We start from the raw sequence: 26,141 nt of genomic DNA, 5'->3' as shown, positions 1-26,141 counted from the left end.
ATTAGCTATATTTGTCCTACCCCATTTAATCTCTACTTTTTAAATAAGGTTTTTGATAATGTTTCACCTTACCTCAGATGGTTTTGTGATACATTTTCCTTTTCCCAAACACTGAAAGTCATCTGAGTGGCTCCCCACAGGCATGCAGGTGCTGACTTTTACTACCACAGTTAAGCGTAAAGCCACAATGCATTTAGTAACTGAATCATTCACAAAACCTGAAAAGAAACAGAGATTAAAGGTTTTTAATTTAAAATAAAAATTTCTAATAAACGGTTTTATTATTTGTAAAGTAAAAAATATTGAATACATAGAAACTATGGTTCAAATTTCACCCTCATACACGTCTCATGAAACCCTACTGAAAGCTTACATGGGATTTAAGTTAGGGTGGAATTTGTTCATATTACTGATCAAGTTGACTGACAAATGGAAGACATTCCAGAGTCAAGATCCATCATTAGAGTCTCATTCAGCACTCCTTCCTCTGGCAAAACTCCCATTTCACCTCAAAAAATGAATGAATAATTTGCTTAACATGGCCTTAAGTAAAAAGTACTTAACCAGGCCTTAAAGTTGATCTTCAATTTGCCTTTTTTCCGATAAAACTATATTTTAGTTTAAGTACCATAAAATATATAACAGACAACTGCAATAGCTTAGGAGAGTAGACTGAAGTGACAAAATAAAAGCCTCGTTTTACTTGATTTTGTCTGCTTAAGGCAGAATGTTAAACATTTCTGTAACTTTTTTGTAATACATTTCCCTCAGTTTTTAAAGGTAACATGAAAGCAAAGACACCACAGTGGACATATCCGGTTAAAAATTAACTTAAATAATCAATCTGTAGCATGGAAAAATTAGTTTGAATAGAGTTAATAAGCACATCATTGAAACAACACAATATAAATTACAACAAATCAGTAACGACTCAGATGTTTCCTAGTAGCATTTTAGGTCAAAGTTGCGCAGCTTTACACTCTACTTGAAGGCATTACTCTGTTTCAATGTAACATGAGAACTTTTGAACACCACATTCAATCAATTCCAAAACTTCAGGGACTGTTCTAGGTATCACTGGACTGAACCCTATTGATTTTACTGAAAAATAAAAAAAAAAAAAAAAAGGAAGGGAGAAATGGGAGATCCAACTTGTCCCCACCATCTGGTCAGCAGAACAAGCACCTTCAATTACTCTGTAATTATCTGCAGATCAAAGAGTTGATGGCAGCCATTAACATCATTCATAATAACAATGCCTCCATATCAACTCTATCCACCCTCCCTATACAGTTCAAAATATTGACACCCTGAAAGCAAAAAAAAAAAAATGGAAGAGGACGACTGGGAAAGTGAAGGTATGAGAGGAACGGAGGCACACAGAATCCCTGGCAGAGGGCAGAATGGGTTTGTATAGAGTCCCTGGTATGCGGGGAGGGAATGAACGGGGAGTTTCATGGTTATAGAGCGAGCTGCGCTTTTGGCCGCTTTTAAGTGCACCCCTCAGGTGACAGGCTCTAGCTTCCTACACCTCACACTGGGGAGAACAACACAATCCTACCACTCAGACTGGATCTGTGGCTTGCAGCACTCCTATTTACCAATCATGTTAATCTGAAGGTCAAACTGGTATTGGCATCTGTACGCTCATTTCCTCCAGGAGACTATGACAGAATAAGTTTGCAGTGACAAAGAAACACCTGTTTCAGAACGAAGTAGTATTTATTTGCCAAAGGGTGCATCATATGTATAGCAAATGGGTTAAAACATCAGAGTCCTACAGGGATCTTAACTTCTCTATAACTATCTCAGGTGGGTCAAGCTTATTCCAGACCACTCTTCTGAGTCTGAGAGTTAATTTTCATCCCCACAGACCCTCTTTCCATGTCTCAATCAACCTGGGTCTGCTGACAACCTCTCCTCCCCTTCCCTTCCCTTTCCACAGGAGCAAATCTTTAACTGACCAGTGTCTACTGATCTCTGGTCTCAGCCTGGAAAAAACAGCTGTATAATCTTGCTGGCACCAGGCAGGCAGCCTCTTTACAGCAAGTAACTACCTATTGTGTTTGAGTGTTTGCTGGGATGCTCCTTACCTAGGTCATAATTTTGTCTTTCCTGCTTGATTTCTCCAACATCTCCTTTTGATTTCACCTCATAGTAAGTAACCCATCACAAACACACACAGAGAGGAATGCACAATATTCATAAATATAATACAGCTATCTCCTATTTTGTTACAGGTGAAATGAGGCACACAAAGGCCCTGGCATGAGGGGTCCCTGAATAGACGAGGTGGGGAGGATGGCACACAGGCAGCTTGTTGAATGGTGGTATAAAGAAGCCCCAGGTCTGTGAAATGAGCTCAGCCTATAGAAGCAACAAACTGTGCAATTTTCTGGTTCGAATTTTCCAGCCAAAACATACTGTTTAATATACATTTCTCTCCTTTTAATACAATATTCCTTCTGCTGCATATTAAAAAAAACAGTTGTGTATCTGTAAGTCATTGTTACGAAATAAATTGATTTGACAATACCACAGCCATTTTGTGCACTCAGCCACCATTAGCTGGAAGCGAGAACACCACACTATTAGAAATAATTTGAGCTTTGTATAAGCACAGGAAATAGCTGCAGCTGCACTTTTGACAATAAGGATAGAAAATAAAATTGGAAGAATCATGAGAATGGGTGAAAGTGTGGATAACTGACCTTGGATTTGAGTGTTCCTGATTATGAGTTTTTGCTGATGTTATGACTAGGAGTTGCTTGCTGATGTTAGGAGAAATGTTAGTTTGCAAGGGGTTATTATGAGTTATTAGCTTTGTTTTGAGCAACCTATAAAAAGATCAGTCAGTGTGTGTAATTTGGAGAAATTTGAAGAGGTTTTCTATGAGCTAGGAGGCTGACATCCAACTCCCTTGTGGTTAGGAGGAAGGCTGGCCACCACAAACCTGCTGCTGACCGCTCAGCACCATCTCAGACTTTGGGTAACTATATCTGGGTTGCTCTGGACTATTGCTATTTTATATGTGTGCTTTAGATGCCCTGGGTCCAAACATTTGGATCCATGAGGGAGCATCCACACCACATTGGAGGCTGCTATATAAAGAGCTCTGAGCTTGTATGTCAAGTGCATGTGCAGGAGAGGGTGAAAGATTTTTGGGTGAAAGCACTCTCATTTGTACCAATCATTTATCAGATAGAGGAGCTGTGGACCCCATTGATTTATTTCCTGACACTGCCTGGAGATAGGAACATATAAATTAGCATAGTTTCAGGCTGAGAAAATTCTGGGCAACGGCATATAATAGTACTATTTGAAAACTAGCTATAACACAGGAATGGAAATGGCAGTATGACTTTGGTTTTAGGTGGAAAGGCTTTGCTGATTGAGGGATATTTGAAAACCTCTTTCAGCATTCACTTCATCATCAATCTACAAAGCTGGTATAAACACTTTGAAAAGTTTCCAGAGAGTTTGGCAGAAGATCTGAAGTGCACTTTCACAGGTAAATACATTTAGAAGGCCCTTTTGGAACAAGTTTATTTTCCTCCATTTCTTCAGGTGAACCCTCCCAACTTGCAGGAGACACAACTGGGGACCCTCAATGGAGAAAAGACAGGGGATGCCCCCTTAATATGTCACAGAGGCAATGGGTCTGCTGCTGCTGCTGCTTCCATTCAGTAAGGAGGAAAGGACAGGACAATTTGCAGGCTACTATCTCTCTCTTTGAAGAAGACAACTGCAGGTAAGGGTAAGGGCACCTGAAAGGATGGAGGAGAAATTTGCTAGGAGAGGAAGGGAGCCTCTATAGATTCTAGAAGATTAGCTGAACTGCCATATTGTGAGGCTTGGAGAATTAAGATATTCATATTTATATCATCTAAAATTTCTCTAAAAAGAAAAGGAGTACTTGTGGCACCTTAGAGACTAACCAATTTATCTGAGCATGAGCTTTCGTGAGCTACAGCTCACTTCATCGGATGCATACCGTGGAAACTGCAGCAGACTTTATATACACACAGAGATCATGAAACAATACCTCCTCCCACCCCACTGTCCTGCTGGTAATAGCTTATCTAAAGTGATCATCAAGTTGGGCCATTTCCAGCATAAATCCAGGTTTTCTCACCCTCCACCCCCCCCCCCCCACAAACTCACTCTCCTGCTGGTAATAGCCCATCCAAAGTGACAACTCTCTACACAATGTGCATGATAATCAAGGTGGGCCATTTCCTGCACAAATCCAGGTTCTCTCACCCCCTCACCCCCCTCCAAAAATCAAACACACTCACTCACTATCCTGCTGGTAATAGCTCATCCAAAGTGACCACTCTCCCTACAATGTGCATGATAATCAAGGTGGGCCATTTCCAGCACAAATCCAGGTTTTCTCACCCCCCGACCCCCATACACACACAAACTCACTCTCCTGCTGGTAATAGCTCATCCAAAGTGACCACTCTCCCTACAATGTGCATGGTAATCAAGGTGGGCCATGTCCAGCACAAATCCAGGCTCTCTCACCCCCCCCCCTTTTTTTTCCCGGGGACACACACACACACAGGGTGTGAAAACCTGGATTTGTGCTGGAAATGGCCCAACTTGATGATCACTTTAGATAAGCTATTACCAGCAGGACAGTGGGGTGGGAGGAGGTATTGTTTCATGATCTCTGTGTGTATATAAAGTCTGCTGCAGTTTCCACGGTATGCATCCGATGAAGTGAGCTGTAGCTGACGAAAGCTCATGCTCAAATAAATTGGTTAGTCTCTAAGGTACCACAAGTACTCCTTTTCTTTTTGCGAATACAGACTAACACGGCTGTTACTCTGAAACCTAAAATTTCTCTGGCTTTGCATAGGAAAGCCCCAAGGAAATCCTCTAGTCTCTTTTCAGAATTAACCTAGGATGTTTTTTTTAAATGTTGGTATCTCTGCATTATTAATACAGGAATACTAATATTGTCTATATGGATCCCTCTCCTGAACACGCACTTGACATATGTGACTTTGCACTCCATATGATTTTATGAAAATATGCTAATAAGTGTGAATATAATGTAACTGGAATATGCTTCATGCAAAAGGTCTCTTGTAAGGTATCATTACAAAGCTTATAATCTACTGAGTGTGGTCATCCTATTTGTATAAAGGTATCATTCTTGTATCTGAAACTAGAAATATGAAATATAACTCTGAGGTCCTATTGTAATTATGCAAAGTGTGGGCCATTAATGGCGGTTTAGAATCTTGATGGCTCCCATCAACTAGGACAATTGGTTGTAAATGGCTCTGTTTACTTGCAAGCCTTCCTGTGAGTCAGACCAGGAAGAATGAAGGCTTGGGGTCTCACAAGACATATGACCATGTCACCTGGTACTGGAATCCATCTTAAACCTGGAGGTTCCAGTCATGAGAAATCCCCTAGTTACCACCTGAGCTAGAGCTAACAAGAACTGTACAAGGGGAAAGGATTGAGCCCACACTCAGAAGGAGTCCAGTCTGTGAAAGAAGCTTACTGGAACATCTCTTTTGTGAGATTTCATCTGTATTCAGTTTCCTACTGTATACGGCTTAGACTTGCGTGTTTTATTTTATTTTTCTTGGTAACTTACTTTGTTCTGTCTGTTATTACTTGGAACCACTTAAATCCTACTTTTTATATTTAATAAAATCACTTTTGCTTATAAATTAACCCAGAGCAAGTAATTAATTCCTGGGGGAGCAAACAGCTGTGAAATCTCTCTATCAGTGTTATACAGGGTGGACAATTTATAAGTTTAGCCTGTATAAGCTTTATACAGAATAAAACAGATTTACTTGGCGTTTGGAACCCATTGGGAGCTGGGTGTCTGGGTGCTAGAGACAGGAGCACTTCTTAAGCTGTTTTCAGTTAAGTCTGCAGCTTTGTGTGAGGTGGCTCAGACCTGGGTCTGTGTTTGCAGCAGGCTAGCGTGTCTGGCTCAACAAGACAGGGTTCTGATGTCCCAAGCTGGCAGGGAAAACGGGCTCAGAGGTAGTCTCTACACATAAGGTGGCAGTCCCAAGGGGGTCTCTGTGACCCAACCCATAACAACATACACGCTCAGAGCTCTTTATATAGCAGCATCCAATGAGGCTGTTTGGATCCTTCCCTCATAGATCCTAATGTTTGGACACAGCGCATCTAAGAAGGCACAGCACCCACTATAACTCAGTTCATTTCAGTTGCAGAGGCAGTGAGTTAAAAGGCTTTTTTGTCTCTCTCTTTTCAGTGCCTCAGTTTTTATTAGTTAGTGGTTTTATCTTTTTAAAAACACAAAGTGTAGAAACCCTTATGCTTCACAATGTAAGCCAAGCTCTAACTAATGGTGTTAGGAAGACATCTCCCCTACGAGCTGTTTAATTCTATAACTGTCTATTACATTTTGTTCATGTGTTTTTTTAAACCTTCCTCTGAAGCACTGGGTACTGGACACTATCAGAGACAGGATATGGACTAAATCAAACCAGTGGAAGGTGGCAGCAAACTTGTCCAACCAGGCTACACATTATCTGTCCTGTACTTTTGGCAAAACACACTGTGGCAAACTTGTCTTACAAAATGACAATGAGTCTTTAAAGCCAAATTTCTCACTGGATGTCCTCCTGGCCTCTACTGGAGTGTGCATATAAGTGCTTTTATGGGCTACCACACTCCTGCCAACACTGCTGTCCACCCTGGACAGCATAAGTTATGTTGGTATAAATTGGCATAAGTTATGTTCCTCAGGGGTTCACTAATTCACACTCAAGAGATACAACGTATATCAATGTAAGCTGTAGTGTAGCTATAGCCTAAAAAGCACAACGTTACCACCATCAATCTAAACACAAACATAATAAATTCTAATAAAACTAAATTTTGATCCAAATTCATCTGAGGTTCTAAAAGCAGCTTTATACATCATGGAAGATTTTGAAAAACCTACTTAAGTTTTGTTTGTTTCTCTTTCCTTACCCTTAATTACACTAATACAGGCATGAAAATGAGATTTATTTTTTTTACAGCTCACTTTCTCCTGATGTTATTCCCCATCTGAAGTCATACATTTATTTGTGACATCAAAATTAGTTGCTTGGAATGTGACTGATATGCATCCAATAAGGGATTAATATTTCTGGAGGTAATAAACAGCAAGACCCTAAGGAAATATTCTATTTTTATGCAAATACCATTATTAACAAGAATGACTGAAGAGAGAAGCAGCAAATACATTAAATAGAAAGATTTTCAATGACACATTACCCTCCTCTTGCACCCTAAAATTTCATTTTTATGTAGCTATTCCCTAATGCAGTTATTCCCAAAGAGATAATGATGTTTACATGGTAAACAGGGATGTAATTCACACTACTATTCTTACCCATCACAAAAGAATTTACGGAATACAACTGCATTTTTCTTAGAGTTTCATAATGTTTTCTCCAAGAATTTTTTCTACTATGTGGTAAATTCTGCCTCTCTTCCAAAGGTCCCTGCCTGATGTGGAACCTGTACAAATCAATTGCATAGCATGAGCGAGATCTTGGGAACTCACACAGGGAACATGTAAACCTTAAAAGACCAGTTCTCTGGGAATCTCCTGCATGAAGATGATGAGCACCCTTGCGAGTGTACCAACAGATCCACTAGACATTCTCTCTGCCTAGGGAAGGCATAGGTACCGTGGAAGCTACTCTAGCTCTAAGATTAGTTCAAGGGAGCAGCTCTGTTGCTAAGCTACAGCTTGAGGCAGTGGAGGATACCTTTCCTTTAGCCCCAAAGGAACTCCTCTGTTCACAGCCTAGCTGCTTGTGCTACATACTGGAGACTGAGTGGTTTATTTGCTCAGAAAAAAATTTAGAATAATATATAAGTTATAATGAGTACAGTACTCAATAAAACAGGGGTCCTGTTTCTTGGATGCTGAAAGAAAGCTATTTCCAGTGCTTTTATTAAGCACTCCTTAGCTTCTAGGTATGTTAGTAATTCTATGAGTGCTGTCAAAAATATTAATGGAGACGTTTCCATTTCATTTTACAATTTTACTGTATAATCTGGATAATTAGTAAGTGTTTCTAATTTGTAATGATCTATACCTTAATTTCCAAGTTGCAAACCGAAGGGTGAGGGGAAAAAGTGCAGCAAATGTCTTCTTGTCCAACATAAATTTAATCAACTTGGATTTAACCACAATCAATTAGCCAATATTCCAATAGTCTCGATGAAAAATTTACTAGATATATCTCTGATGTCTGGTTTGACTAGTAAAGTGGTATGCTGCTGACCTCTTCTAAAAACTACCAAACTGTTCTGGATCTAATCAACATCATATATTACCCATCAGTATAAAGATGCAGCCAAAACTCACCTCCTCTTATAACAGAATTTGATAGTCCTAGACAGAGACACAAATATATAATTATATGTGCATGTTTGGAAATATCTAGAGTTTATTTGCTTGTCTGAAACAGATTGTTACACACTCTTCAGGGCAGTTCCCTGAAGGAATTTAAAATCAGCCTCCTTTGTACTTTGACTCTCATTACTATTTTGGCAACAAAAGCCCTTGGCAAACTGCTGAAGAAATCATTTCTCTCACTGGAGTGCCACATTTTTTCTTGTAATTCCTAATTATTCCACCTAATTTCCAAAGATTGTGAAGATAAAACAAGGCTATTTATTTTTACTTTACAGTATTTAAATTTACAAAAAGAAAAGGAGTACTTGTGGCACCTTAGAGACTAACCAATTTATTACAAGATTCATAAATTTTAAGGCCAGGAGGACCATTGTGAAAATCTAGTCTGATCTCCTATATAACATAAATTAATTATTTTCTGCTTCAAATCCAATAGCTCTGATTGAACAAGAGCATATCTAAGATCTACTTTAATTTCCAGGTAGGAGGATAATTTCAGACATGTTTACAGCTCCCTTGATCTTGAGTCTCAAGAAAAATAATATAGCTGCTTATAATGATAGGTAATTTTGTTCAATTTAACTTTGCAGTCTTTCCAAGGCCCAGTTACAATGTAATGATGTCAAAGTAATTTCAGGGGAAGAAGTCAGGGCTGAACTATTTATACCTGTGTGTATGAACAATTTGAAAACGTTATAAATCAGAATCTGAAATGGAAGAACTCTGTATCTATTTTAAAGGAAAGAATCTTTCAAGCTTATACATAATCAGTTGATAGTGAAAAAATATCCATACGATTTCACTAGTATCATACATGGTAAAATAGACTAGATCTCATTTCCATCATTGCTGTTTTTCATTCTTCAGCCTCGGAGCACAAAGCATATACCTTAACCCTTCCATTTCTCTCACTTGGAGAAAGTCGACGAACAAAAACGTAGGAAAGTCAAAACACAACAATCCTCCTCCACACCAGTTTGGCACATAGCTTGGGTCTTGCAACTAATTAGGAATATGGCCATTTTGTTATGTAGATCAGAAACTCCAAACCACACCACTATAACCAGTACAGCTAGTCCTTCCTTCTCCCATAAATCAGTGCAGTCAGAGGGTGCCACTATATGTACTTGCCCTCTGGAGATTCTGCCCCTGTGTATAAACTACCACAGAGGGCTACTCTGGCTACATCACCTGGAAGCCACAAACTACAAAATGAAAAGGAGTACTTGTGGCACCTTAGAGACTAACCAATTTATTCAAGCATAAGCTTTCGTTAGCTACAGCTCACTTCATCAGATGCATCCGATGAAGTGCACTCTCCCGTGAAAGTTTCCCAGAATCAACTGGTTAAAATCGTCCTTGAGATGTGGAAAATAGTTAGTCTTTATGTACTTGGTAGTATATTTAGAGATGCATGTGTCTTATTAACTCTGTTTTTCCTAGAGCTCCAGGAAGAAATCCCAGCCAGTGTTTCACCCTAGCTGAGATTTGGGGGGCGTGTCATAAATATAAAGGGAAGGGTAAACCCCTTTGAAATCCCTCCTGGCCAGGGGAAAGCTCCTCTCACCTGTAAAGGGTTAAGAAGCTAAAGGTAACCTCGCTGGCACCTGACCAAAATGACCAATGAGGAGACAAGATACTTTCAAAAGCTGGGAGGAGGGAGAGAAACAAAGGGTCTGTGTCTCTGTCTATATGCTGTTTTCTGCCGGGGATAGACCAGGAATGGAGTCTTAGAACTTTTAGTAAGTAATCTAGCTAGGTATATGTTAGATTATGATTTCTTTAAATGGCTGAGAAAAGAATTGTGCTGAATAGAATAACTATTTCTGTCTGTGTATCTTTTTCGTAACTTAAGGTTTTGCCTAGAGGGGTTCTCTATGTTTTTGAATCTAATTACCCTGTAAGATATCTACCATCCTGATTTTACAGGGGGGATTTCTTTATTTCTATTTACTTCTATTTTTATTAAAAGTCTTCTTGTAAGAAACTGAATGCTTTTTCATTGTTCTCAGATCCAAGGGTTTGGGTCTGTGGTCACCTATGCAAATTGGTGAGGCTTTTTATCCAACATTTCCCAAGAAAGGGGGGGTGCAAGTGTTGGGAGGATTGTTCATTGTTCTTAAGATCCAAGGGTCTGGGTCTGTATTCACCTAGGCAAACTGGTGAGGCTTTTTACCAAACCTTGTCCAGGAAGTGGGGTGCAAGGTTTTGGGAAGTATTTTGGGGGGAAAGACGCATCCAAACAGCTCTTCCCCAGTAACCAGTATTAGTTTGGTGGTGGTAGCGGCCAATCCAAGGACGACGGGTGGAATATTTTGTACCTTGGGGAAGTTTTGACCTAAGCTGGTAAAGATAAGCTTAGGAGGTTTTTCATGCAGGTCCCCACATCTGTACCCTAGAGTTCAGAGTGGGGGAGGAACCTTGACATGGTGGCAGCGGTGGGGGGAGGGATAGCTCAGTGGTTTGAGCATTGGCCTGCTAAACCCAGGGTTGTGAGTTCAATCCTTGAGGGGGCCATTTGGGTCAAAAATTGGGGATTGGTCCTACTTTGAGCAGGGGGTTGGACTAGATGACCTCCTGAGGTCCCTTCCAACCCTGATATTCTATGATTCTAAGTGAGCTGTAGCTCACAAAAGCTTATGCTCGAATAAACTGGTTAGTCTCTAAGGTGCCACAAGTACTCCTTTTCTTTTTGCGAATACAGACTAACACAGCTGCTACTCTAAAACCACAAAATGACTATCTTCCTTTGCTGGACATAATGTTCATAACATTGATAACAGATCATGATCTCTACTGTGACAAAGACAAGGGAGTACTTTGGGTTTGAGGAACAGTGCAAGGCTTTACTTGCTGTTATCTGGCACAAGTTAGGTATCCAAGCTGTTTTGAATTTAACAAACGAATCAGAAAGTGTGTCAGTGAGTCTCTTATTACCTTGTGGATAGCAGCATCCAGTGAAGTGGAAGAAAAAATGACGACACAATACCATCACGTGAAGAACTCAAACGCAGTCTCTGACAACTGACAGACAACTATTTTCCCATTTCAAGATGCTGGATGTGGGATCTCACAGCCACAGCATAGGTGACTTTTGAGAATAGCTACAGAATCTGAACTGGACCCACCAATGAAGTAGAGAAGATGACGTTACCAAAGCCATCTGGCAACAGTACAGGAAGGTGGCTGATTAAGGTAATGTGGTAATGTGCAAGATCACTATTATTGTGCATTACTGGAAGCGTAGCTGGTTGTATGGATGGGGCTGGGTTCAGAAAAGTAACAGATGTGGCTCCTGGTGCATGCACGTTGCTTTGGCTATTGTGCTTGGTGACTGCAGAAATGCTCTCTCATTATTTCCATGCTACAGTGCATCCAACACAGAAATATATTTTTCTCTGGCCATGCCTGTTCATACAGTGCTGGAACAATAATTAGTAATTTTAAGATTGAAATACAATTACCCTCCATCTCCTCCACTAAAGCACTAAATTACAAAGCTCAAAACTGAGTCTGTTCTGGGTCATGCATCAGGGTCTTGTTCGCCATTTGTTTCTCTGGTGAACATACACATGATGCTTGGGCCCTCCAACTGTATCTGATATTGACAATTATCATGACCCTGAACACCGGAACAGTTACACTGGCATACAGCCACCATACTCAGTACATTGTTTGTGCATGTGCACACTTGGCTTTTAGTGTCAGCGGTGTGCATACTCACCGGGAGGGCTTGTATCGATTCAGAGTGCAGTACACCATGGGTAGGCATCCCACTTTGCAACTCGACACCGTCCAGTGCACTCTCTTTTCGGAAGCTTTGGAAGTGCATGATGGGGCCAAAAAAAGTTGAGCAGGAGTTACGGGGAGCATGGAGTCAACTTCCCAGTTTGCAACTGTCTCCATCCCATCATGTTATCAGTTTCCCATAATTTTTGCACTTTTTTTCAAAATCCCACAAACCCACGCAGCCCTCTTCAATGTCTGCCATCTCTGACAGAAGAATGGAGCCTGCACAGTTCTACACTATTATCATGAACATTGCAAGCACAGGGTGCACGATCTTGGAGTATTTGCACAGCTGCAAAAGAACCAAATGAGCGGAGAACACAATTCCCCAAAGGACTGACTGCTGTGGGACATCAGAAGAACCAATTTCAAGGTTGCTGGTGGCATTCACGGAGCAGCTGTAGATATGGAGTGCTGCTTCTGGGCCCAAGAAACAAGCACTTTCTGATGGGATTGGATCAAAATGCAGGTTTGGGATGATGAGCAGTGACTGCAGAACTTTCAGATGCACCAGGCCACATTCCTGCATCCATGTGCCAAGCTCACCCCAGCCCTCCAGTGCAGGGACACCAAAATGAGAGTGGCACTGACAGTGGAGATCAAGTGGGCATTGCACTGTGGAAACTTGCAATGCCAGATTGCTACCAGTGAGTCGGGAATCAATTTGGAGTCAGGAATTCCACTGTGGGGGCTGTAGTCATGCAAGACCATTAATCGCGTCCTGCTTTGCAGGACTGTGACTCTGGACAATATGCAGGATATATCCTGAACTGTGGTAGAGCAATAGATGGCACGCATGTCCCTATTTTAGCATCAGATCACTTTGCCACTGAGTATATCAACAGAAAGGGCTACTTTTCTATGGTTATGCAAGAACTGGTGGATCACTAGGGATGCTTCTCCGACATTAATGTGGGCTGGTCAGGGAAGGTGCCTGATACTCGCATCTTTAAGAATACAGGACTGTTCAGAAAGCTACAAGCAGGGACTTTCTTTCCTGACCAGAGGATTACCATGGGCAATGCTGAAATGCCAACAGTGATCCTTGGGGATCCAACCTACCCCTTGCTCACGAAGCCACACGCTGGTCAGACTGACAGCATAAAGGAACAAATCAATTACTGGTTCAGCAGGTGCAGAATGACAACTGGTATTGTTTACAGCGCTGTAGAGGGCAGAGGTGGAGCAGCAGTCTGTTGAATCTGAACTGCAAGACACAAGGGCTATGAGAAGAGCTCAGCATGGATCTATAAGGTTCAGGGAGGCTTTGAAAGACCTTTTTAACAGTGAGCCAGAGTAATATCTATTGTAGTATCATAGCAGCCGGGCCCTGCTCTTTTATGGCCTGATATGAATTGTTGGTCATTGCTGTACATCTATGGATATAACATTGTCAATGAACCTATTAATTTTCTTTGTGACTTATCCTATGAGTTGTGTGACACTGTGCAGTAACAGGTAATCTGTTGCTTTCAGAACTTCTGAGTATATGTGGTGAACTAATACAGATGAATTCTGTTGTTTGGAACATAATTCTATTCTGTAACAAAAATCATTGCAAAAAAACTCTGTGCTATTTTAAAACAAATATATTAAAAACTTAAAAAATTAAGAGAACTGAACTTATGAAGTGGAAAGAACATTCATGTCCCTTTCAGCCACATACACTTTCCGAGGCTTGGTAGTGCAGCAGGCCTTGATGCCACATAGATTGTGAGGCATGTGTAGGGAGATCCATATATTGAGTTCCCTCTGGACTGCAGAGGGAGACGAGCTTGAGATCATTGAACCTGCAGGTCCATCAGAGTCTGCAGCATCTGTGTTTGCTGCCTGAGAAGCCCCATTATGTCCTGGTGCATCTCCCTCCTTTTCCTGCTGGGATTTCTGGGCCTCCCTCCTTTCCACTCTTTCCTTCTCCAGGCTTTCCACAATGTTCATCTTCCAGGCCCTATGCTTACAGTCCAATATGCAGCACTGGCTTGCAGGATGTCATTGAACGTGTCATCCTGAGTCCTCTTTTTTTCTCCTTATCTGGCTCAGGCGTGGAGAGGGAGACCCTGAAGGTAGCAATGGCTGCAGCTGAAGATGAAACACTCAGAGGTACCGCATATTCGCTACCGTAAGTGAAACTACAGATTCTGAACTCACTCCCCTACATTCTCACTTTACTTGGGACTGCTTGTGCATGGCGCCCAACACACCACCAGCCATGGTGAGTATGGCCCTCTGGGAGTTGGGGAAATGAAGAGGAAATTGCTCGGCTGCATGATTCTAGGAGCGCAGGGCAATGGCACTGAATATTGCCACCATTTTTCATAGGCTGTGATGCTTTAGCTGATATCTCACTCCTGAGTGTCGCAAAGGCAGAGAGAACATAGTTGCTGCGAGCATCCCGAAGACACCCAGAGCCTTGTGCTGCTAGCCTGTGTACTGCAATGGTGCCTACTGAAATTATAGCTGAGTGGCATGGGAAAGTATCCTACCGTGGAGGAAGAAATAAGGCAGCCCTCCCCAGAACCCTTCAGCAGATAATTGCAGAGAACCTTCATGAAACTCTCGCAACAGGATTCAAAGGACACCTCTGTGCACAGAAAAAACCGGCTCCGCATGCCTCTCTCCCCCACTCTAGAGGGGAATGAAAAGTAGATAGCAATTCTACCTCTTTTGGTAGTGCCACTACCTCTTCTAGCACGAGTAAATTAATGAAAAGTCAAAAAATGTGTCTTGCTACTTTGGGGGTGCCGTCCTCTGTAACCCTTCTGCCTGTCAGAGTTGGCATCAACAAGGGCCAGGTTCAGTATCTAGGGGTTCCATTCCAATAACACAATGCAAAACCGGCTTGAGCCCCCACCCAGTGACCTGGGACAAATATATACCACCCCTCACTGGGCGCCTCCAAGAGGCAATACTTCCCCTCTCACAAGCACAAAGTCTGAATGTAACAAAAGCCTGTTAATAACAGAGAGAAACAATGCAGCATTATGTTGGGGAAACACCAGCAACAGCATTCATAACACAACCCATGAGCAAAAAACCCACCCCACGCAAATTGGGGCATGGTTTCCCTTTGGTTCTTGAGTCCAACAACCCAAAAGTACCCAAAGTCCCAAAAGTCCAAGAACCCAAAAGTCTCTGTCCCTGGTCAGTGCAGCCCTAGAGTTTGAAAGTGTATCTGCAGAGTTTTACCTCCCAACCTGGGTGGAGATTGGGGGGGGACCTTACGTGGTCCAAAGCTGATTGCCCCACCTCTCCATGGGTCTCTGCTCCGCTCCACCAGCCATCCCACGAATCGCTCCACTCTGCCAGCTGCCCCCATGAGCTGCTCCAGGCATCCAACAAACTGCTCTGCTCCTCCAGCCGTCCCGCAAACTGCTCTGCAATATATCTTCAGGCTCCCCCACTACTTAACACAAGACTCAGTGATTTCAGCTCTTAGTAAGTTTAGGTCTTTTATGATTTCAGCTTGTAGTAGGGGAGCCTCAGTGCTGGTGCACCACTGAATTCACCTCAGCAGCCTGTAACTAGACTCCTAATGGAATCAAAATTAGCTCTGATATTCCACAGTGAAGAGAGGAGGAAGTGCAATTAGCATATAAGGCCCTTGCCAGGGGGGCCCATACCACCAGGTATTAATACCTGTCCCCAGCCTCTCTCAATTCACTGAGTTTTGGAACCCATGTCCCTTGCCTAGCACGTGCTACTTAGTTGATGATGAGTCCCTCCATCATAACAAAAGGCCAAGTACAGTTCCACTGTCCTTGATTCACATAATCAGGATAATAACAATTTATTCCTCCTGCCCCAAAAACAGAGAAACTGGGGATCCCACAGCAGCCAAAGTGACCATCTGGGCAGCTACGGGATCATGCTACGCAGGGTGGTTGTGCCTATGCAAATGAGATCAGCCCCTGAAGTTCTTTTCCACAGCTTGCCACAACTCACTACCAGATGTCAGGGTGGAGCTCATCCTGACTCTGCTTACACCTCTAATTAAAAATGTAGCTACACACTTACCAGAGATTCCTTCCCCTGCACCAGGCTTGCCCGTGCTTGACTGGCAGGACTGTGGTGGAGTCAAAAACAGGTCCTGGCTTACTGCGCAGCTGGATCCCGCTATCTCCTGTTTCCCATATTACTCCTCCTTATCCACTACCTCCTACTTGCTGTTCATGGCAAGGGCCTGTAACTCAGGCTCCTCAGAGGTATCTGTGGTGCTGTGGGGGGGAGGGGGTATCTTACAAGTATGCCTTTGTAAAGGCAGCAGGTCTGCAGCTCAGCACCAGATTAATTGTTGGCCTCTCTGGCCTTCTGGTATTCCTCCCGCAGCAACTTGGCTTTCACACAGCACTACTGCTGGTGCCTGCCATACCCCTTCTCCCGCATCTTCTGAGCAATCTGCTCGTAGATACCAACGTTTTTATGGCTGGTCCATAGCTGTGCCAGCACAGCCTCTTCTCCCCACAGGCCCAGGAGATCCAGTATCTCCTGCCGGCTCCAGGCAGCAACATGTCTGGAGTGTGTAGCTGGCATGGTCAGCTGGGCAGTTGTGCTCAAAAATGGAAAGCTGTTAAGTGTGCTCGCCAAGCTGGGCAATCAGGAAAAGGAATTTCAGAAATTTGCCCACCCCTGCACTAGAGAACAGCTGCCCAGAACATCACAGATCCCTCTCCTAAAATACTGCTAGGCAACATAGCAGCAGTGGACCTATATATACGGTTGTGATGGCAGAACAGCTGCCATGTGGACCCAAACCACGTTATTTGTAACTGGTTAGCAAACCAGGCCTCCACCCAGTTACAAAAATCACTGATGTTGAAGTGTGGAGGAACAATTTGTTACAGAAGGCATGAATCAGTCAGACCCCATTTTGGCAGCAGCATATTTGATCTCCATTGTTATATGTAGAGCTTAGTGACAAACATATCAAGAACGCTTTAAAATGCTTTCAGAAAAAAAATAATCATATGAAATATTGGGATTTAAAAAGTAATTCTTCTCTGAGCAGCAACTCTAAAATCATCATCATGTGGCTGCATCTCTATTGTTTCTCACTAATACTATAAAAAACCCACTCAATTTCCAAATAAACACACGTTCATTACTAACTACCAGCACTGAAAATCACACTGGGCTTGGATAGTCAAGTTGAGTCATTTCCTTCTTATACATAATCCCAACACAGTAATATTACTGCTGGACAAATTATGCTCTCAGTCTCAGTAAAATTTGTCCAATGCCACTAACCTTAGTGAGGATCACTGAGGTACAGACTGATAACAATGAAATTGCATAGGTGCAACTGAGGACATGAATTTGGCCTGCAGGTCTTTATTACTGGTAGTGGTGATTGAGAAGGAAAGTACCCAGCTTGACTTTCAAAGGTGAAGCTGAATTTTGCAGAGTTACAAATAGAATATATTTGTAAACTGAACAAATATGATTTGAAAGAACGAGGAGTACTTGTGGCACCTTAGAGACTAACGAATTTATTTGAGCATAAGCTTTCATGGGCTAAAGTCCACTTCATCACATGCATGCAGTGGAAAATACAGTAGGAAGATATATAGATATATATATAGATATATATTTATATATACACACAGAGAACATGAAAAAATGGGGGTTGCCATACTAATTCTTAACGATACCAATTGATTAAGATGGGCTATTATCAGCAGGAGAAAAAAAAACTTTTGTAGTGATAATCACTACATTTTTTCATGTTCTCTGAGTGTGTGTGTATATATATATATATATATATATATATACACACACACACACACACACACACACATCTTCCCACTGTATTTTCCACTGCATGCATCTGATGAAGTGGGCTTTATCCCACGAATGCTTATGCTCAAATAAATGTGTTAGTCTCTAAGGTGCCAAAAGTATTCCTTGTTCTTTCTGCTGATATAGACTAACACGGCTACCACTCTGAAATATGAGTTGGAATCACCTGGAATAAACCCCCAAATGAATTTTCACTGCCACTTTTCTGTGTAGAACCACATTTAAAATAGACCGTGGCTTTGTGTTACTGTCTCTAAATATGGCACAGTTTGATGAAAAAAATAAACCATATAAAGATCAACAAAATCACATACCAATGTGATATGGACCCTTATGAGATTATTTGCATACTGCCTGCAATATCAGCTTAGAGTGTGGCTTTCTGCCATGTCTCTGAGGGCTGTATTTATTGCACTAGACAATGTGCCAGCATACTAAAAGATGGCAGGATTGGCTACACTAATAGATTTCCCATATGAGGATTTCCCACTACACGCTTGTTGTGTTCCTGAATGAAAGTAATTGAGAACACCCACAGTGCAGGAAAATTTGCAATTAACAATATTTTGAGGCCAAACAGGCAGACCGTCAGAGTGTCTGATCCCCCAAGGAGCCCAGGCAGACTGTAAAAGGCAGAACTTGGGGTTGTAACAAGGGGATCTGCTGTGGATTAGGTGTGTGGTGATGCCCATGAGGTTTTATCTATGCTGGTTGGTTCAGTCTGACGACGTGTACAGTCATGAAAGCATTGGCTAACCCTATTTTAACATATACACACTATATAATAATAAATAGTAGCACCAATTATCTGAAGACCTCAAAGCACTTTACAAACTTAACAAACTGTGCCTCACAAAACCCCTTTGAATTAGGAATTAGTATCCCCATTTTACACATGAGAAGAGAAGTTAAGTGACGTGTTCAAGGCCTCACAGCAAGTCTGTGACAGAGCCATGAATAGATTGCAAACATTCTGACTTCTAGTCCTGTGCTTTTTTCATTAGACCATCATTTTGCCTAAAGAGAAATCCGAAAACTGAAGGGTTTTGCCCCCTAAACTATAGATATCAACAAGTCATAAACCATCTACCAGAAGCTTTAAAATGCTGAATTTCCAAATGTTAAACTACAAAACATACTCACTTCCCATGTACTCACTTCCCACTGCTGGGACATGCAGTAGTCAAACGTGAACTGCAAAGTATATGACAAAATTAAAAAAAAATATTTGTAAAATTTCTATCTCCACCCCAAAAAATGCAGAAGTTGCTTAGAAATACAGCACTGTGTTTTGGCAAAAATTGAATTAAGTATCACTTGCCAGTCCTGCTCTCTGCTCCACCCTGTGGCCATTTTGTGTGGAGTTAGGCAGCCTCTGAGCACACTTGGAGGATCAGGCCCTGGAGGACAGACAGGTGAGGGAAGGCCTATCTCCGCCTGGTTTGAGGCTTAAGCAGAAGATAGGCATCCAGATGCCTGCCTCAGGCAGCAGTGCACATGCCCAGAAGCAGAGGGCATGGGGAACTTTTACAGCAAAAATTTAGGCACCAAGTGAGTTCAGGTGCCTGCAGGGTTAGGTGACATCTGAGCAGGGATTCTGTGGATCACAGTAGTGTCTAAATCTGGGACTTAGGCACCTAGGTCCTTTGTGGATCTAGGCCAAAGTAATTACAGTTTAATAGGTTGAAAGAAGAGGCCCTATATTATATTATAACTAAATTATATATTATATTTTCACAAACAGTCTATTGAAGATTTGCTGCCAGGACACAAGTATGGTATATTGTAACAGCACAAAAGGATTGAAATATTTATTTCAGCTGCGTGTTTCTTTCTTGGCTTACAAAGCTATCATTTAAAAACAGTCTTTGAAATTAACACCTCATTGAATGTATAATGTAGTTCACATGCTGCGGCGGCGGCAGCGGTGGCTGTTACCCGAGGGTATGTCTCCACAGCAACAAGAAACCTGTGGCTAGGCCATGCCAGCCGACCTGGGCTCACAGGGCTCAGGCTGTGGGACTCTTTCATTGCTGTAAGAACAGGAGGACTTGTGGCTCCTTAGAGACTAACCAATCTATTTGAGCATAAGCTTTCGTGAGCTACACGAAAGCTTATGCTCAAATAAATCGGTTAGTCTCTAAGGTGCCACAAGTCCTCCTTTTTGTTTTGCGAATACAGACTAACACGGACGCTACTCTGAAACCTTACATTGCTGTGTAGATGTCTGGGCTCGGGCTGGAGCCAGGCTCTAGGACCCTGCGAGATGGAAGGATCCCAGAGCCCAAGCTCCAGCCCGACCCAGAAGTCTACACAGCAATGAAACATCCCTGCAGCCCAAGCCCAGAGCCCAAATCAGCTGGCGTGAGCCAGCTGTTGGTTTTTGTTTGCTGTGTAGACATGCCTGAAGGTAATTTTTTGCAAGGCTGAAGTGGAATCCTCACTGCTGTAAGCACAACACTCAGTCGTGTTTGTACAAATAAGTCCTTAAAGGTGAACTGCAATCATAAAAATGAAAATTCTATTTACTTGAGCATAATGCACTGAATTCACCACTAACCAGGCTATGGTCTTGCACTGAAATAACTAAAACTGTTTTAATTTACTCTCTTTGTTATTTCAGTACAAGTCTGAGTGTAGACAGACACTCTTATTGTGAAATAAAATTGTGCTATTTCAATTTTACTTAACTCATTAAAAAACTTAAGCTACATTGAATTCTTCAGATGGAAATTTGATTATCTTTCCACTGCATGAGATGTAATAACACTGAATGCCTCTAAGGGTGTACATATTCTGGACCTAAAACACACAAATTGCAATTTTGCTTCTAATCTGAAACCCTCACAACCAGATACGTTAAAGGTTAGGATCCCCTCATCGATGTAATTAGTTTCAAATTACCTACAGATAATCTATCATTATCAGTTTATTTTTAATATAATTTTCTTTTGTACAAAGACATTCACTCTGTCTGCATAATATGTCTCTAACCCCTGTTAGAGGTTACCAACAGCTAATGCATGAAGAAGAGAGATAACTGTGTACATTAAATGGCCCAGAGACCATCAATAGAGCAGATAATTAAAACTCATGAGACTCAAGATTAATAGTGGTCAGGGCAAAGATGTCTGAGTAGAAATCTGGCACTACAATGGCAGGTGAGCACTTTTAATACTAAATGTTGTTTCTGCACAAAATACACACAGATAGATCCAATCCACAAAGTTTTATACAAACCCTCAAAAGTTCACAAGCGTGTTTAGACCTGAGATTTTAGTTCAGACTAATTACTAATTTTCATAAAGCTAAATTAAGCATGCTTTAAAATTCAGATTAGGTGTCATTTAACTTCAGAAGTCACCATGATAAACTTGGATGACTGTATGTGGCAGAAAATGTTCACTATTGCTGTACATTATATACTTCATTAAATGCGCAAGATGTTGTGTAAAAACGATCTACTGTGCACTTCTCCATGAATGACTTTCAGAAAATCTGTATAGCATACATATGTTGCACATGTGTATTGAAGGCTGTAAAAAGTTTTGTTACTGAGAAATAGTATGTGATCGTGTGATTCACCACTGTATGGTAATACGTGACCCAAATGGAACATAGTGAAAGCTGCTACACCCATTTATGCAGTTCAGCACGCTCCCCACTGCACATGAGTGCCACCTTAAGAGCATGTGCAGATGGGAGGGAAGGGTCATGGGCCCACTATACTGCAGGGGCTGTAACTATGATTGGGCCTTCCTTTGGCCATGTAAGGACAAAGGAGTAGTCTTCTTGCAGCACTCACAAAGCAACTGCATAAGGGCCTCGCATAATCTGTCCCTAGCAATTAAACAGCACTATTTGGTGATGCACCTTTAACATGAGATTGCCAATGCAAAACTAATTAGGCTGAGTTTAGCTATAGTATTTTAGACAGAGTCTTAAAAAGAATTTAAAATTACTAAATATAGAAAGCTGTTCGTTACTACAGTTATGTTCATTGCTAAGCACTAAGATCACTAGTCATAAAGCGTTTTTGTGCTGTTTGTACAAGACAAACGAGAAATTTACATTCCATTGGGGATTTATAAGTCAAAGCATCTTTTAGAATTATTACTGAATTCCTAATGACTTCTGATTCAAATAATATTTTTCCAAGGTCACATGAGAAAAGTTAGAGTTCAGTTTATTTAGGGTATAAAATTCTATTTATACTGGAGAAAAGTATACATTTTTCACCACATACAATAGGGAAGTCCGTAACAGACCTTTGATGCATTTTCCCATTATATCTTCTCATTGTACCTATCACATTGTTTCTCAGTACATACATGCATGTATTTTAAAATCCATTACTACTTAGCCTAGTCATAAATAAGACTGTATGATAGAAAGTAGATTGGATAAAGATGATGATTTTTTTTAAATTTAAATAGTATTTTAAATTTAATATTTTTATTTAAATCAGATTTGTTTTACTTATGCATTGCTAATTCTTTACTTTCTTCCCACTTTATAGTCTTAAATAACTAAAACCGAATGTTTGGTCTTGTTTCCTTAAATAATTTCCTGTCAATAGAATTTCAGATTCTGCACAGATTTTATTTCTAAAAATTTTCACATTTAAAGTGATCATCTATGCTGAAAAAGAATTCCGGGCTTCATTAATATCCTTACTGTACGAACAATCAAACTCATAATTGATAAGCAAATGTTAAACAAATAGCCAACCAGTACCATTTTCTGATATACTGAACTTTCCCAAGTCAAGAAAGATAAAATGCTTCCATCAAGGTCAATGGTGCCAAAATAGGGATTTAGGAGCCTAATTAGGGATCCTAATTTAGGGATCCAGTTTTTGAAAATGTTTCCCTATGTGTGTAGAGAAATTCCCAATAACTTTGTTAATGTACTAGAAGTCTAAATAACATTTCAGTGTTAGCATTACAGCAATATTGTTTTGAAGTGACAAAGATTTATGCCATTAAGAGAAAAGCTTTTTAATAAAAATACAATTTTAGCTTTGCTGCTACAAACATGTACACACATGAAACCCCACTATTGATGTGTGCAGTTACATACCTGCTCAGTTGGTTAAGGGGTTAGGGCATTAATTTTCACTATTTTGGTTTTTTTTTTTGGTTTTTTTATTATAGCAGTTTTGTAAAATTAAAAGAAGATATCCTGTAAGTGGTAGCATTTAAAAAAGTCAATAGAATTTACAATTCAGTTAATTATAAATTTTAATCTACATTTGCAATAGCACAAATTTTCATATTAGTTTCACAGAGCCTCAACTGGATTTAAATTATTTATTTAAATTAAGTGATTTAAATTATTATTTAAAATCAGCTGATTAAATTGCTTTAATTTAAAATTGCTCCACAACCTGACAAAATCAGATTACACTGCTGGCCTAACTCAGTCCCTACAATCAAAATACTAGACACAATAGATGCTACAAGTGGAAATTATGTTGAGAGGATTTATTGTTCTGCCCTCAGTAACATGACAATTCTAAATCATATTTTATTTTTGTATAATGATAACTAAACGGTAACAGAGGATAAGATTCAATCCTAAATGTGCTGAGCCTCTTGGCTCACTGGCTATCAACTTTTATTGGCACTGAATGATAATTCAGAATTTCTTGATTTGAGCTGGGTTTTTTTTTTTTTCAGTACATTCCTGTAATTATTTTTCTTTTAAAGGGAAACATTCTCAATCTCAGCTATACTGAAATGGCAAAATATGTCTTCAAATTTTCTTTTCTTTCTGTTATTTTTAAACATACAATTAAAGAAAAGCAAATATACCTATGCCAACCTACAAAGCCCCCCACCCCCCACCCCTTTTTAGGCCTTATTATGGAATTTATGAAACTTGGCAAGCATCTTTTAGTGCAGAAGGTCTCACACAGCACTTTAGAAATATTAATTAAGCCTCCCAAATCATGTGAGATAGTTAAATATCCCTACCCCCGTATTACAGATATGGAAAGAAGGTGACTTTCTCAAGGTCCTTATGCACTAGGCTGATATATTTCTGATATATTTCACACTGCCGTTAACAATTTTGCAGCTCCACCAGAGGACACAATGGTGGGGGTGGTAGAACAGAAAAGCCACTGGCTGCCAACAGTGTTCGACTATCATATCCTGCAAACTGATTACAAGCAGGTTTTGACAACATGGCTACATTTGCTGGCAGTCATGGGAAGCCTTGTTACCATGGATGGAGCTGCACTGGCATTAGCAACAGTGGGACATTTTTCTGAAAAACAGCTAACACGAATACAGCCAATACATCAGAGGCAGAGTTGAAAATAAAATCTGGAGTCCTCAATGCCAATTGGATGACCTACAATACCATGTCCCAAACATGAGCACTTTTGGGAAACTGACTACAACTGAACAGATAACTATGACGTATGTTAAACACTTTCATTATCTATTTTCCAAATCTTCAAAACAATACAACATAAAATTATGGCAATTTTTATTGTTACTAGAATTAGACTATTAAATGTTATTTGCTATAGTAAAAAAGCTACAGCCATTTAAATCTGAATGTTTTTAAACTCCTTTATATTCAGCAAAACTTTGCATAATTTTGAAATGCATGATTGTGACTTTGTTTTCATTCATAGTAAGGAGCGAGTTTATAAATCCTTCAAAGATAAAAGGCTAAAAATTAATGGGGGGTGGTTCTGGTGCTCACCTCAACCTCAATACTCTACTCATATGACACAGTTGCCACAAATAGCTGGGCTTCCACACAATGTCTGGTGTAGGGCATTTGCCCAGCTAGAAGGAGCATGTCAGATGGGAGGGGTCTCCATAGCGGTAACTTAGTAAGACCTCGATTACAAAACTGTGGTTAGAGCAGCTTTTTTTTTTTTAAGGCAAATTTTACTGAATATTCTCAAGAAAGAAACTTCATTAGATCAAAAAGGAAAACCAAAGGAACCTGCAACCATCTCAAATAGAAACAGATATATATGTAAATGGCACTAGGACGACTGTATTATCCCTTTCATGAGAGATATACTGGGTATCTGGCGTTCTAGGATTGCCAGGAAAAATGCATAGTAACATGTTTTTAGTTCTCAACCCAGTCTGCAAGGCTTTAACTATGCAGTTCTGATTAACATTCATGGAAATTTCACAGTTGAAAAGACTCGTGCATCAAACTGTTACTATACTATGCATTCCATTGTAATGTCATTTTTCAGCACCTTGTCAAATACATTACATCTGATTTCAATTAAAAGAACTTATTGAAATAAAGAGTAGATGTATGATCAGAACTGGGTTAAATTTTTGCGGCTTCTCATTTATGACATAGTTCTGGTGACACTAATGATCACATACTGCAGAGGATCCTGAGTTAATCTAATAAAGCTCAGGAATCTTGTAAACCTGGTAGGACATTAAGGCCCTATACTCCTGCCAATTTAGATGAATATCTCCCACTGACTTCAAGGGTCTTTGGACCATATAGTGTGAAATTCTGGACTTGCTGAAGCAAATGGCAACATTCCCATTGACTTCAGTGGGCCGAGGATTTCACTTACAGTAAATGATTTCATTTTCTATTTAAACAGATGATTTTTTCTGATGACATTTTCAGTTATACACCCCATCTAGTCATATGTTACTTTCTCTGAGGGTCAACCTTACTGGGACCAATTAATTATGGACTCATCATTAAAAGTGTGAAAAATGTATCTTGTAAGCCCAGCTTTAACCTTCTACCATTGTAATTAAAAAAAACAAAAACTACAACCCTCCTTTCCTCATAAATTTGTCATGCATAGTCTTTGTCCGGAGAAGAATATTTAGGAAAATCTAAAGTTAATTGGACTGCTGTTTTGTTCAATCACAGGTATTTGAAGAATATGATGTGTTTTCAATTTTTAATTGTTTTCTTTTTTTTTTTTTTTACCCATTGATAACTCATTGTCCATGGGGTCCCCAAAAAGACACCTCAAGCTAGGGGCACACAGCCCATAAATTTATTCAACAAACAAACCAAAGTGGAAACAAACAAAAATGGGAGATGAACATAGTCTTTGCAGGAAAGGGTTAGTATAGCTATCATTGTCCTGATTGGCAAAACCCAACTT

General features: G+C 40.4%; 1 protein-coding gene across 1 annotated transcript in view; it reads right to left on the bottom strand.

Moving 5' to 3' along the window:
- DNER (delta/notch like EGF repeat containing) overlaps window positions 1-26,141 on the bottom strand; it is a 279,726-nt gene that overhangs the window by 96,243 nt on the left and 157,342 nt on the right. The window contains exon 5 of the mRNA XM_084639188.1: window positions 73-218. Coding sequence (XP_084495314.1) covers window positions 73-218 — 146 coding nt within the window. The remainder of the gene's footprint in view (window positions 1-72; window positions 219-26,141) is intronic.

This window comes from Lepidochelys olivacea (assembly GCF_965140295.1).
Source record: "Lepidochelys olivacea isolate rLepOli2 genome assembly, chromosome: 9".
Lineage (NCBI taxonomy): Eukaryota > Metazoa > Chordata > Testudines > Cheloniidae > Lepidochelys > Lepidochelys olivacea.
Note: the sequence above shows the minus strand (reverse complement) of the source record. Positions and strands in the feature narration are given on the sequence as shown.